The following is a 16007-nucleotide window of genomic DNA, read 5'->3' as shown; positions in this document are numbered from 1 at the left end:
TACAGTCCCATCCATAAACCCCACATTATAAACTAATTTAGGTGGCAAATTTTGTCTTTCATTGTTCCAGAACAACACCTCCAGTCTGTGGATGGTGGGGATATAATTCTAACCTGCAGCTTTGATTTAATAATGGAAACTTATTTTTCATTTCCCCTTCAGACTTAATAGCATTTCTTTCTCCCTGAAGCTTGCCTCCTCTCTTTTCTTTCTTGATATTTATAAATAGATATGTACATACACACAAATATACACATCATAACATACATATATATCCATTAATATATATCCATTAAGATTGATCTGTTTTAAACAGTCCATCAGGCTCCTTCTTTAAGAAGCTCAAGATCAGCTGGCTTCTGAGCCTGTGTTCAAGTGGTAAGATCTACCATCCTTCAATAAGACCTGCCTAATCTCCTCTTCTGCTCCTCCACTTGGTTGGGGTGACCAGAATTGTACCCAAACCCTTAGGAGGGCACCACTAACTACTGTGTGTGCCTCCTCACCTTTGTGCAAAAAGCACCACGGCAACACTGAGTACTTAGGATAACACAGGGTAAGTATTAGGATGATGTAAGTAACTGAACTTCTACTCAAGGTGCTGTTGTGACCTACAAGCTCATTGTTAGGACTGGGATATGAAAGATGACTTCACTTCAGGTTATCAGTAAAGCACATCCACTGAACCTGGGCAGTGAGAAAATTTACTATACACCAGGTTTCAGCCAAACAAATTACAATTTCCTGGAAGGGAAGTTTTTCATGAGAATGGCATTTGGAAGACAGATGCTTTTTCAGGTACAGAAGCTGAAGACATTACTCATTTTCCCATCAGTCTTCAAAAGATCACTTAACAGGTATGTAAAGCCACACCACAGAAGAGTTTATGTACCACCTGCTCTCAGGCACTAACACTAGGGCAGGCAGGCAGGTGTGGGACTGTCCCTTCTCTTCCCCATCCATCCTGTTTGGTTCCTTCTCACATTTCTCCAATTTTCTCCTGGAGGCCCTGCCACAGACACCTCAGCACCCCAGACAACAGGTGCTAACACTAACCCAGCCACAGGATAGAGAAATGCCCAAGCAGCTTATTAACAGAACACAAGTTTATCCACTTTACTTAAATAACCTTTAAGTTATTTATCTGAAAATAAAAGCTGGCATGATTACAAAGGTTTTTAAACAAGTTAGTAATATTAATCATTAGGCTTGCTGGTCTTAAATACCAGCTTTGAACACATCCCAGTTTCCCAAACTATGCAAACATGGTGTTCAAACTCAAGCACATTCCAAATGCTACAGAAAAGACTGTATCTTTGGAAATAAATTATCTTTTGTTTCTCTATTCAATGTTAGAAGTTAGCCTACAGTATGATAGTGAAGCAATCCATGGAAAAAACACTAGTTCATGATTTGTCCTACATACAGGTCAGTCTTAAAAACTTGCAAGTGACACTCACAGTTGGAAGCATTGGACATGATCAAAATAATTACATCTTGTTGGTTTGTGTGTTTCAATACAAAAATTATGAATTACAATATTTAAAACCAGAAAACCTTCTTATAGAAGTAGTTTATGTTAACCTATTTGATATCTTGTAAAATAAGACAGTCAAATAACTTCTGTTGCTTTTTAAATCACATAATTTGACCTATGCAACCTTCAAGGTCTGAAACTAGTATTTTCCATTCCAAATACACACAATTAATTAAGCTGAAGAAATAACCACCTTGTACTACTATCCATGAACCAAGTAAACTTGTTTTATGATGGAAAGCACAGGCTTGCTGAAGAGCTTTGGTGACTGTTCATCAAATCACTGGATACCAGCCTATGTTCGGCATGCGTACTTGGAGGACCTGCCTTCCTGACCAATTCTTACTGGAGATACTTAACTGACTTCTGAAATCAGCCCTGCCTCCTTTTACATGTGTCTTACACTAAAGAGGTAGATGCTGAGTCACATGTTATTGAATGAAAACTGCAGCAGTATAGCAGGAATAGACATGGTTCATGGACCTAGCATGCGAGTAGAGACTACGGCAGTTTTGTGACTGCAGGTACCAGAGGAGCCCAAGCAAGGTTACCTGTGTAGCAAAAGATGGATTGTTATGGGGGAAGAAGCTTTATGTGAAAATGTATTTCAGACCAGAATACATGATCATACAGTTCAGCACAAAATTCATACAGTGCTCCATAATCTTTATCTTCCTTAAGACTTTTTGCCTCCTCAGCTGACAGTCTCATGTATTTTACAACAGCTCTAGAATGGCTTCGCATCACCAGAAATTCACTGTCAGAAGCAGCTCTAAAGAACTATTCCCCAGACTTAAGGAAAAAAAATTGTGCCATGCCAGGCACAAAAAGTCTGTCACTACACTCCACAAGAGCTTATAGATGATGCCCTTGAATCTGAATGAAGGAGAAAAATCTGATTTAAGCAATAAAATCTCTTTATTCTTCCACCCAACTTTAAAGATCAACATCAGAATCAACTAACACACTTGCAGCAAACAACTGTCAGCAAGCTCAGAAAAGCCCCAACTTTTTAGTGAAGATATTTCAAAGCCAATTTGTTACACAGATGTAGACCTATACAATAACAAGATCAGAAGTAAAATGTAAGAGCAAGTTACTGTAATTACTATTTGCTGACAGCTATGGCTGCAAGGATAACTTCTGAAAAATCAACACTGCCTTTTGTAGCATATATTTAGTTCACTCAGGTAAAGCAGAATTTAAAAACCCCATCATTTGTTTCTCTTCTACCAACAAATGGCATTCAGTCCAGAGTTCCACCTCAAGCTCAGCACCGATGAAGAGCATTGTTACACCATAGTTATGAAAGCCTGAAAACTGTGCAGATGTGGGAAAGAAGCTCAACTTACTGAGTTGCATGGTTTAAGTTCTTGATTTTTTTTTTTTTAAATACTGACAAAGATCACCTCAAGTACAACTGTACTCAAACTGCAGGATTAAACGTGTTACCAAAGACCTTAAACTGTGCAGATGTGGGAAGGAAGGTCAACTTACTGAGTTGCATGGTTTAAGTTCTTGATTTTTTTTTTTTTAAATACTGACAAAGATCACCTCAAGTACAACTGTACTCAAACTGCAGGATTAAACGTATGTCCCAACACCTTTAAATCATCAACTAGCAGATGGAAAGGAAACCTGAAACTGTTTAGCTGGTTTCCTTGAGGTTAAGATGCCTGCTCCTTCCCACTGCGCTCTTCAGGAGGGACACAGTATTTCCCAAGGCAGATGCTTGTAGCACCCACTGGGTTTCTAACCCAATTCAAGGACATGCCTTATCAGGCTGATTAATGCTTAACTACGTATCAACCCAGTCACAAGATACAAATGCCACAGCAGAGGTTTCCCCCATTGTTTTTAAAAATATGTATTCCTCTAAAAAGCCAGCTGCATTCAGCTTCTCAAGATATCCCTGGAGAAGGGTAGTAAGAGACAGGAGCCTTTTACTTTCCTAATGGCCACTGACAGTTATCTGGAAACTACTGCCAGGTAACACCACACACTTAATAGTTTAAATCAGCAATGATCTTAAAGACTTGCCATTCAGTCTGTCTCTAGCCTTTGATCTTTTAAGGCTAATTCTGCTTGCACTGTCCTCTACACAATTTGAAATACACTTTCTGGAGTTAACTATGCAAGCCCTGGACCCTTTCTCACCTGTACATAAAATTTATTAACATACAGGTAATTGGTATATCCACATTAACCATCTCAGTTTTTTACAGGGCACATTATTTATGCAAGAAGCATTTCCTAAAGCCAGTGAAAAGAGCATTGTAGCTGCCACAGAAAATAATTCAAGTATGCAGTATTTATTGCCTATGCTGAGCTTTGAAATGATGATCAGCCCTGCCACAACGATGAACCAGAGTGACAGAAGTTACACTCAGCTTCATCTACCTTCAGCTGGCATCAGAGAAGAGCAGAAGGAAATATACCATCGTGAGGAATTTCAGTCACTGAAAGACACCTTGCCTCTCTGTAAAGGGCAAGACTAACCCTGCTACGGCGAGGAAAAAGCTCCCGGCTGCTAGTGCTGTGCCGCAAGGCACCGCAGCGAGCCGAGCAATGACCTCCAAAGGACCCGCTGCTCTCCTCGCTGGCTCTTGGCTCCGGCTCCTCAGCGCACGCTGATCACTGCAACTGCGCTGAGGGACACTGCGCCAAGAGCAGACCGGCATCGGGCAGTGCTGAGCGAGCGAGAGCAGAAACAAGGATCAGGGGCTGGCGAAGGCTTCCCGAGGCATCCGGGCAGGCTGCAATCCGAAGACACGCTTGCAGTTTGCGTACCACTGCAGCCATGACTGCTAACTACATCATCAGCTACTGCTGGCTTCTGACCTGTGCTGGGCAGCAAGGATACGTCCCAGCAACGGCAGTTCCCTTCACAGGTAAGGTAGGTGCAAGATGCACAGCTAGCACCCATTCCCTGCAGGGACTGCAGCCTGCCCTACCTGGGCACCGTGCCAGAGCAGCAGGGGCTCTGCGCACACTCCAGCAGCTTCACTGGGGTCGCATCTGCTGTGGTCCCCTGGCCAGAGCATTCCCCCCACAAGCCACAACACTGAAAGCCCTCCAAAATGCTCAAATCCTCAAATCTCCTATCAGACACCAGCAAGGATTTGGTTTACAGGTGAAATAAAGCTTCCAGCCTAACATCCTCCAAAATAAATCTAATTTACCTGCGGCAAAAACACCCTACACAGGGAACCCTACATGAAGTGGAGATGATTGGGGGATTTACAAAACCCTTTGATTGTCCCAAATCAAAATATTAATGTAGATGGGACAGAGCAAGAGCCAGGTTTTTGCCCCTCACACACATTGAAATGGATATGCAGCAACCCCTTTTACATACTACCCCTGAAGTTGTATTTTTCTACCTTTAAAGAGAGATTAAGAAAAACAGTTACAAATTCTGAGCAAACACTAAACAGAGCTATCACATCCCCTAAAATTAAACAGCCATCCTGTAACAGTTTAAAAGGCCTTAACCTTTGTCTGCTCTTTAATTACCACTCTCTGCCTTTTCTTTCTAAGATGTCTCCTATTCATAGAAAACTATACCTTTTCAGTTGTGTAAGAAATCTAATTTGTTTAAAAAATAAACCCTACTTTTCCTTTTTCACACACCCTCCACCACCATCTCCAAAAAACCCAACAAACTCTCTGCTGACAAGGCAGCAGTTCCACTGCCTCAGTATTTTGTGCTGCAAAGGTAATTTGGACTTGAAACAACACTTTCTTCCTAATGCTTCTCTATCAGAGGCAATGGACTGAGCTACTTAAAAGTAGTTTTGGAGAAAGTCAGAGTGCTGAATAGCTTATAATGATAGCTTAAATTTGCCTGCTGAAGCTGTTACCTCCAGACACATGGCCCTCTCTTTTCTGATTATCATCTCTGGACTGAACCATCACTTTTGATTACAAAACAGCTCCTGAAGAATCACTACTTTCAGCAGAGCAACATGAACCAGCTCTGCTTCTGGTTTACTTTAATGCACCAAACTAAACGCTGAAGAAAATAAATTTGCCAAGGCTCCTGCCTTAAAGATAGATGCAGCAAGAGCTGAAAGCAGGCACAGCACTAGCTATACAGTTTTCATCTGCCAGGGTACAGTGACAGTTATTTTATCTAACTGTTTAATTAAAACAAACTGCTCAATAACTTACTTACAATACATACCACAGGGGTTTATGCATAACAGTTTAGGCACAAATAACAGGATGTAAGATGAACACGCTCTCGCATTCCATCAAATTTCACCCTTAAAACATAGAAGAATTGCCCAATAAAAATGAAAAGGTAAATAATGTCTCAGTCCACAAATAATTCCAGGGTGGTTTTTTCCCCTCTCATTGTAATAAGTATTTGCCAGCATGTACCCTACCTACAAGTCTATCTCAAGGTCACTGCCCGTCTGGTTATATTTAACATTTTACTTACTGTTCCACCTTCTCGCATCATAAAATACTCTTAACAGTTTAACATCTGTGGTTCCAGAGTAAGTTTAGAAAGTACACAAAGGTTCTCAAAAAGCTCCAAATATATATTTATACATACATGTACAAATACATCTCTGTAGCTACACACGTACATCCCTGCAGCAAAACATTCAAAGAAAACTGCTATAAAATTGAGTGGAAGAAAATGAAAGGAGCAAAGAAAACACCTACTTTTGAGAACAGTTGAATTTTTACCCTCAAGACCCATCTACAGAGACATGCTGATACACTGCCCAAATTTATCATGGCAGCAAAGACATTTTTCTTCCTACTGAACAAGGAAACACTGGTTTGAAAACCAGAGCTGAACCTCAATCCAGCCAAAGTTTTTTCACAAGAGAAAAGGGTTGAACTTTGGTTAGACAGCTCAGAAGTACCTTTAGTCTGCTTCTCAGGATCTCTGTGCAGCCTGACCCCTTCTAAACACATCAACACGCACACAGGAACGACCAGTTACAGGCAGCACTGTGTGATGGTCATCACTGATGACACCTTGGAGAGCAGACAATAGCGTAGGTTGGGATATAACCCCTAGTGCATTAAGAGTGCAATCCAAATGCCTGCTCCCCATCAGCTCAGACACATTTAAAAGAGTCTGAAATAGGAGGAAAAAAGGATGAGGGAACTGGCTCAGTACTCAACAGCCTGCAGTCCAAATCAGAATTGTCTGATGCTTTTCAAGTTGGTAAAACAATGTACTGCTAAGTCAAGACTGTGCAAAGAACAACGTGAGAAACAAAAAACCCCAGTCCTCCATGACCAGCTTCCAGGCTAAAACAGACAAAAGAGGGGCCTAAGAGTTTTGAGGCAAAAAGCAAAAGCTGAACAAGGCATTTTTAGAAGTTAGTTGTTGAGCGCTGCAAATCTAACTACCTAAACTTATTTTTCATTTCCCCTTCAGACTTAATAGCATTTCTTTCTCCCTGAAGCTTGCCTCCTCTCTTTTCTTTCTTGATATTTATAAATAGATATGTACATACACACAAATATACACATCATAACATACATATATATCCATTAATATATATCCATTAAGATTGATCTGTTTTAAACAGTCCATCAGGCTCCTTCTTTAAGAAGCTCAAGATCAGCTGGCTTCTGAGCCTGTGTTCAAGTGGTAAGATCTACCATCCTTCAATAAGACCTGCCTAATCTCCTCTTCTGCTCCTCCACTTGGTTGGGGTGACCAGAATTGTACCCAAACCCTTAGGAGGGCACCACTAACTACTGTGTGTGCCTCCTCACCTTTGTGCAAAAAGCACCACGGCAACACTGAGTACTTAGGATAACACAGGGTAAGTATTAGGATGATGTAAGTAACTGAACTTCTACTCAAGGTGCTGTTGTGACCTACAAGCTCATTGTTAGGACTGGGATATGAAAGATGACTTCACTTCAGGTTATCAGTAAAGCACATCCACTGAACCTGGGCAGTGAGAAAATTTACTATACACCAGGTTTCAGCCAAACAAATTACAATTTCCTGGAAGGGAAGTTTTTCATGAGAATGGCATTTGGAAGACAGATGCTTTTTCAGGTACAGAAGCTGAAGACATTACTCATTTTCCCATCAGTCTTCAAAAGATCACTTAACAGGTATGTAAAGCCACACCACAGAAGAGTTTATGTACCACCTGCTCTCAGGCACTAACACTAGGGCAGGCAGGCAGGTGTGGGACTGTCCCTTCTCTTCCCCATCCATCCTGTTTGGTTCCTTCTCACATTTCTCCAATTTTCTCCTGGAGGCCCTGCCACAGACACCTCAGCACCCCAGACAACAGGTGCTAACACTAACCCAGCCACAGGATAGAGAAATGCCCAAGCAGCTTATTAACAGAACACAAGTTTATCCACTTTACTTAAATAACCTTTAAGTTATTTATCTGGAAATAAAAGCTGGCATGATTACAAAGGTTTTTAAACAAGTTAGTAATATTAATCATTAGGCTTGCTGGTCTTAAATACCAGCTTTGAACACATCCCAGTTTCCCAAACTATGCAAACATGGTGTTCAAACTCAAGCACATTTCAAATGCTACAGAAAAGACTGTATCTTTGGAAATAAATTATCTTTTGTTTCTCTATTCAATGTTAGAAGTTAGCCTACAGTATGATAGTGAAGCAATCCATGGAAAAAACACTAGTTCATGATTTGTCCTACATACAGGTCAGTCTTAAAAACTTGCAAGTGACACTCACAGTTGGAAGCATTGGACATGATCAAAATAATTACATCTTGTTGGTTTGTGTGTTTCAATACAAAAATTATGAATTACAATATTTAAAACCAGAAAACCTTCTTATAGAAGTAGTTTATGTTAACCTATTTGATATCTTGTAAAATAAGACAGTCAAATAACTTCTGTTGCTTTTTAAATCACATAATTTGACCTATGCAACCTTCAAGGTCTGAAACTAGTATTTTCCATTCCAAATACACACAATTAATTAAGCTGAAGAAATAACCACCTTGTACTACTATCCATGAACCAAGTAAACTTGTTTTATGATGGAAAGCACAGGCTTGCTGAAGAGCTTTGGTGACTGTTCATCAAATCACTGGATACCAGCCTATGTTCGGCATGCGTACTTGGAGGACCTGCCTTCCTGACCAATTCTTACTGGAGATACTTAACTGACTTCTGAAATCAGCCCTGCCTCCTTTTACATGTGTCTTACACTAAAGAGGTAGATGCTGAGTCACATGTTATTGAATGAAAACTGCAGCAGTATAGCAGGAATAGACATGGTTCATGGACCTAGCATGCGAGTAGAGACTACGGCAGTTTTGTGACTGCAGGTACCAGAGGAGCCCAAGCAAGGTTACCTGTGTAGCAAAAGATGGATTGTTATGGGGGAAGAAGCTTTATGTGAAAATGTATTTCAGACCAGAATACATGATCATACAGTTCAGCACAAAATTCATACAGTGCTCCATAATCTTTATCTTCCTTAAGACTTTTTGCCTCCTCAGCTGACAGTCTCATGTATTTTACAACAGCTCTAGAATGGCTTCGCATCACCAGAAATTCACTGTCAGAAGCAGCTCTAAAGAACTATTCCCCAGACTTAAGGAAAAAAAATTGTGCCATGCCAGGCACAAAAAGTCTGTCACTACACTCCACAAGAGCTTATAGATGATGCCCTTGAATCTGAATGAAGGAGAAAAATCTGATTTAAGCAATAAAATCTCTTTATTCTTCCACCCAACTTTAAAGATCAACATCAGAATCAACTAACACACTTGCAGCAAACAACTGTCAGCAAGCTCAGAAAAGCCCCAACTTTTTAGTGAAGATATTTCAAAGCCAATTTGTTACACAGATGTAGACCTATACAATAACAAGATCAGAAGTAAAATGTAAGAGCAAGTTACTGTAATTACTATTTGCTGACAGCTATGGCTGCAAGGATAACTTCTGAAAAATCAACACTGCCTTTTGTAGCATATATTTAGTTCACTCAGGTAAAGCAGAATTTAAAAACCCCATCATTTGTTTCTCTTCTACCAACAAATGGCATTCAGTCCAGAGTTCCACCTCAAGCTCAGCACCGATGAAGAGCATTGTTACACCATAGTTATGAAAGCCTGAAAACTGTGCAGATGTGGGAAAGAAGCTCAACTTACTGAGTTGCATGGTTTAAGTTCTTGATTTATTTTTTTTTAAATACTGACAAAGATCACCTCAAGTACAACTGTACTCAAACTGCAGGATTAAACGTATGTCCCAACACCTTTAAATCATCAACTAGCAGATGGAAAGGAAACCTGAAACTGTTTAGCTGGTTTCCTTGAGGTTAAGATGCCTGCTCCTTCCCACTGCGCTCTTCAGGAGGGACACAGTATTTCCCAAGGCAGATGCTTGTAGCACCCACTGGGTTTCTAACCCAATTCAAGGACATGCCTTATCAGGCTGATTAATGCTTAACTACGTATCAACCCAGTCACAAGATACAAATGCCACAGCAGAGGTTTCCCCCATTGTTTTTAAAAATATGTATTCCTCTAAAAAGCCAGCTGCATTCAGCTTCTCAAGATATCCCTGGAGAAGGGTAGTAAGAGACAGGAGCCTTTTACTTTCCTAATGGCCACTGACAGTTATCTGGAAACTACTGCCAGGTAACACCACACACTTAATAGTTTAAATCAGCAATGATCTTAAAGACTTGCCATTCAGTCTGTCTCTAGCCTTTGATCTTTTAAGGCTAATTCTGCTTGCACTGTCCTCTACACAATTTGAAATACACTTTCTGGAGTTAACTATGCAAGCCCTGGACCCTTTCTCACCTGTACATAAAATTTATTAACATACAGGTAATTGGTATATCCACATTAACCATCTCAGTTTTTTACAGGGCACATTATTTATGCAAGAAGCATTTCCTAAAGCCAGTGAAAAGAGCATTGTAGCTGCCACAGAAAATAATTCAAGTATGCAGTATTTATTGCCTATGCTGAGCTTTGAAATGATGATCAGCCCTGCCACAACGATGAACCAGAGTGACAGAAGTTACACTCAGCTTCATCTACCTTCAGCTGGCATCAGAGAAGAGCAGAAGGAAATATACCATCGTGAGGAATTTCAGTCACTGAAAGACACCTTGCCTCTCTGTAAAGGGCAAGACTAACCCTGCTACGGCGAGGAAAAAGCTCCCGGCTGCTAGTGCTGTGCCGCAAGGCACCGCAGCGAGCCGAGCAATGACCTCCAAAGGACCCGCTGCTCTCCTCGCTGGCTCTTGGCTCCGGCTCCTCAGCGCACGCTGATCACTGCAACTGCGCTGAGGGACACTGCGCCAAGAGCAGACCGGCATCGGGCAGTGCTGAGCGAGCGAGAGCAGAAACAAGGATCAGGGGCTGGCGAAGGCTTCCCGAGGCATCCGGGCAGGCTGCAATCCGAAGACACGCTTGCAGTTTGCGTACCACTGCAGCCATGACTGCTAACTACATCATCAGCTACTGCTGGCTTCTGACCTGTGCTGGGCAGCAAGGATACGTCCCAGCAACGGCAGTTCCCTTCACAGGTAAGGTAGGTGCAAGATGCACAGCTAGCACCCATTCCCTGCAGGGACTGCAGCCTGCCCTACCTGGGCACCGTGCCAGAGCAGCAGGGGCTCTGCGCACACTCCAGCAGCTTCACTGGGGTCGCATCTGCTGTGGTCCCCTGGCCAGAGCATTCCCCCCACAAGCCACAACACTGAAAGCCCTCCAAAATGCTCAAATCCTCAAATCTCCTATCAGACACCAGCAAGGATTTGGTTTACAGGTGAAATAAAGCTTCCAGCCTAACATCCTCCAAAATAAATCTAATTTACCTGCGGCAAAAACACCCTACACAGGGAACCCTACATGAAGTGGAGATGATTGGGGGATTTACAAAACCCTTCGATTGTCCCAAATCAAAATATTAATGTAGATGGGACAGAGCAAGAGCCAGGTTTTTGCCCCTCACACACATTGAAATGGATATGCAGCAACCCCTTTTACATACTACCCCTGAAGTTGTATTTTTCTACCTTTAAAGAGAGATTAAGAAAAACAGTTACAAATTCTGAGCAAACACTAAACAGAGCTATCACATCCCCTAAAATTAAACAGCCATCCTGTAACAGTTTAAAAGGCCTTAACCTTTGTCTGCTCTTTAATTACCACTCTCTGCCTTTTCTTTCTAAGATGTCTCCTATTCATAGAAAACTATACCTTTTCAGTTGTGTAAGAAATCTAATTTGTTTAAAAAATAAACCCTACTTTTCCTTTTTCACACACCCTCCACCACCATCTCCAAAAAACCCAACAAACTCTCTGCTGACAAGGCAGCAGTTCCACTGCCTCAGTATTTTGTGCTGCAAAGGTAATTTGGACTTGAAACAACACTTTCTTCCTAATGCTTCTCTATCAGAGGCAATGGACTGAGCTACTTAAAAGTAGTTTTGGAGAAAGTCAGAGTGCTGAATAGCTTATAATGATAGCTTAAATTTGCCTGCTGAAGCTGTTACCTCCAGACACATGGCCCTCTCTTTTCTGATTATCATCTCTGGACTGAACCATCACTTTTGATTACAAAACAGCTCCTGAAGAATCACTACTTTCAGCAGAGCAACATGAACCAGCTCTGCTTCTGGTTTACTTTAATGCACCAAACTAAACGCTGAAGAAAATAAATTTGCCAAGGCTCCTGCCTTAAAGATAGATGCAGCAAGAGCTGAAAGCAGGCACAGCACTAGCTATACAGTTTTCATCTGCCAGGGTACAGTGACAGTTATTTTATCTAACTGTTTAATTAAAACAAACTGCTCAATAACTTACTTACAATACATACCACAGGGGTTTATGCATAACAGTTTAGGCACAAATAACAGGATGTAAGATGAACACGCTCTCGCATTCCATCAAATTTCACCCTTAAAACATAGAAGAATTGCCCAATAAAAATGAAAAGGTAAATAATGTCTCAGTCCACAAATAATTCCAGGGTGGTTTTTTCCCCTCTCATTGTAATAAGTATTTGCCAGCATGTACCCTACCTACAAGTCTATCTCAAGGTCACTGCCCGTCTGGTTATATTTAACATTTTACTTACTGTTCCACCTTCTCGCATCATAAAATACTCTTAACAGTTTAACATCTGTGGTTCCAGAGTAAGTTTAGAAAGTACACAAAGGTTCTCAAAAAGCTCCAAATATATATTTATACATACATGTACAAATACATCTCTGTAGCTACACACGTACATCCCTGCAGCAAAACATTCAAAGAAAACTGCTATAAAATTGAGTGGAAGAAAATGAAAGGAGCAAAGAAAACACCTACTTTTGAGAACAGTTGAATTTTTACCCTCAAGACCCATCTACAGAGACATGCTGATACACTGCCCAAATTTATCATGGCAGCAAAGACATTTTTCTTCCTACTGAACAAGGAAACACTGGTTTGAAAACCAGAGCTGAACCTCAATCCAGCCAAAGTTTTTTCACAAGAGAAAAGGGTTGAACTTTGGTTAGACAGCTCAGAAGTACCTTTAGTCTGCTTCTCAGGATCTCTGTGCAGCCTGACCCCTTCTAAACACATCAACACGCACACAGGAACGACCAGTTACAGGCAGCACTGTGTGATGGTCATCACTGATGACACCTTGGAGAGCAGACAATAGCGTAGGTTGGGATATAACCCCTAGTGCATTGAGAGTGCAAACCAAATGCCTGCTCCCCATCAGCTCAGACACATTTAAAAGAGTCTGAAATAGGAGGAAAAAAGGATGAGGGAACTGGCTCAGTACTCAACAGCCTGCAGTCCAAATCAGAATTGTCTGATGCTTTTCAAGTTGGTAAAACAATGTACTGCTAAGTCAAGACTGTGCAAAGAACAACGTGAGAAACAAAAAACCCCAGTCCTCCATGACCAGCTTCCAGGCTAAAACAGACAAAAGAGGGGCCTAAGAGTTTTGAGGCAAAAAGCAAAAGCTGAACAAGGCATTTTTAGAAGTTAGTTGTTGAGCGCTGCAAATCTAACTACCTATTTATTACCCAGCCAGAAGCATCCATTAATCATCATCTCAAATTCAGGACCTATTTGTTTATGTATACATAGAAGTGTAAATGACCTGGTTTTCTGTGAATTTTTTTTCTGCCTGTCACTCACCATTGTGTTGTTGAACAGAGGCATTCTTGGATATCACGTATCAAAGATCACATGACAAGTAATCAAACTTAATTATTAATCTGTACAGCCAGGATTTCTGGAATCAATCCAGTCACTATCACTATTTCAGTCTGAAACTCAGTAACTGATGGCACAGTAAAAATTCATATCTGAATACAGTAGAGGTGCCATTTAAGTTAACTCACAACCTCTATTTCTGGGTCTAGACACTTCTTTCATGCTTATATTCACCTCAAGACATTTTTACCTATCAAACCAAGGGAAGCTAACCCTCCATAAAAGCATTAATAGCATGACATTAGATAGTATAACCTATCAGCAGGCTTCTGTAAGCATAACAAGTACTCATCCATTCTCCCTTGTTTCCCTTCTAACTCTCAATTGGGTAGAAGCCACCAATGCAATTTCCAAGACAGCATGCACTATTTTTTTCCTTGCCTGTACTCTTAAGAACTTTACTCAAAAGCAAAATACTTCCTGCAACCATAAAAGACTCAAAAATGAGTTTGTATCTGCTAGTTCCCCTCACCCCCCCCCCGTGTTCCCCCCCCCCCCCCCCCCCAAGCTGCCTCCAGTGATTCCAATGGTGTATTTCTCCAAGAATAACAAATGACACTAGATCCCATTTGAAATTCACCACTTAACAACTGTCACTTATCATGAGGTAAACCAGATACCACAGAAATTACTTTAAAGCTCAGCAAACCTTACTTCTGGCAGAGGGCTGGCCGGTTTGGTTAGAATTCCTCCCACATAAACAACATTGGGTAGCGTAGGTCTTGGAAACTCCAGTGCTACATCAGTACAAAGCATCCACAGGCTGGATCCATGGACCAAGTCGTACATGGACCGTTCTGGCAGAACCTTGTATTTCTGCATTATCCTTTCATATTTCGGCAGAACCAAAAAACTGACTCCGAATCTTGAAATAAGATAAACAACAGTATTTTTAATCCTCTCAAAGAGATTCATGCGATCTGTGAGCAGCGAGTTAAATTCTGGAACGTAAGACAGGGGAGCTGGAGCACCCACTTCTGCTGGATACCAGAGGCCAGTGGAAAAGACAGCATATTTAACCCCTAAAAGATGAGCTATAACAAATCCACACATCTCATTGGGATCTACCAAGAGCAGGTCAAATTTTTCCTGTTTCAGGGCATGCATGAGGTTTTGGTTGCCAACTATCATGTCACAGTTCTTGGAATAGTGGTCCAGGATATCGAACAATTCGAGGGCTGTCAGTCTCCCAGAGAAAATACTCCTCATCTTGGACTGCAGGAAATCATCCGCGGTGCTGCTGTTAAAGATCCCTGGGTAGCGCTGAAGTCTATAGTGATTAGATGGAGGAATCTCTCTGCCCTCAGAGAGAAGAAACACTGTCTGGTGACCTTGGTCATGCAAAGCTGAGGCCAGAGTCTTGAAAATATAAAGATGGCTTTCAAACATAATTGGCGGCACAACAACAATTTTGGCAGCCCTCGCTATCCCAACAGCACTCCACAGGAGAATGAAAGCTGGAGCAAACGGCTTCATAGCTGCAACGAGAAACAAAAGCATTACATCAACAGAAAACAGGTTTGGATGTTTCCTGGGATTTTTAAAAAAGTTATGGTGGCTGAGCCACGAAAGCTAACCGCAGCTCCCCATTTCAAAGACATATTTGCAATGGTCACAGGGAACAAGAGAGCCACTTGGCTTCAGAGTGTCTTTGGTAGTGAGTGCTTGGTTTCCAGCAAGATCTGCCCTCTCCCATCCCCTTTCAACTAGCATTAAACAAGAGACTTCTTCCCACACAGACACTGATTTGGCACCTGCACTAAATGGCAGGAAAACCGAGAAAATGAGGCTACTACCCTCCAAAGAGATACTGCGTGCCCCACTTAAAATTATATATGCCATCCAACTGAACGAAGATCTTGACATCAGCTCTGAAAATCAGACCCTGCTATGTTTGGATTTGCATTTAAAAGCACATCTGCATTACTATCATTGTACTATATTAAGCAAATAAGGAAGATGCTCAAATTTTGTATTTCTTCAGACATGAGACTTGAAGGATGCAGCACTGGTGATTTTCAGAGCACAGGACATAGGTAATTGTTATAAATAGAATTCAGTCTTGCCCCCTCAACTGGAACTTCTATTATCTTTATTCTAATGTAGTCAAAAAGCACCACACTTGACGTTACTGTTTAACACAGTTAGAAGCATTTCTACCACAAGGTCTTGTCTGATAGTCACCCACAGCATTCAAGCCATCCTTTTCAAGCAGCAACTCTCCATTCTCATTTAAGGATAACATTTTCT

The 16007-nt window shown here is 41.3% G+C and overlaps 1 protein-coding gene across 1 annotated transcript in view; it reads right to left on the bottom strand.

Moving 5' to 3' along the window:
- Positions 1 to 15236, bottom strand: part of UGT8 (UDP glycosyltransferase 8) — a 30906-nt gene extending 15670 nt beyond the window's left edge. The window contains exon 1 of the mRNA XM_010002854.1: positions 14412 to 15236. Coding sequence (XP_010001156.1) covers positions 14412 to 15233 — 822 coding nt within the window. The 5' untranslated portion in view covers positions 15234 to 15236. The remainder of the gene's footprint in view (positions 1 to 14411) is intronic.
- Between the last annotated feature and the right edge of the window lie 771 nt (positions 15237 to 16007).

Source organism: Chaetura pelagica, unplaced genomic scaffold, assembly GCF_000747805.2.
Source record: "Chaetura pelagica isolate M959 unplaced genomic scaffold, ChaPel_1.0 scaffold1098, whole genome shotgun sequence".
Classification (NCBI taxonomy): domain Eukaryota; kingdom Metazoa; phylum Chordata; class Aves; order Apodiformes; family Apodidae; genus Chaetura; species Chaetura pelagica.
This window is presented reverse-complemented; position numbering and strand designations above follow the sequence as displayed.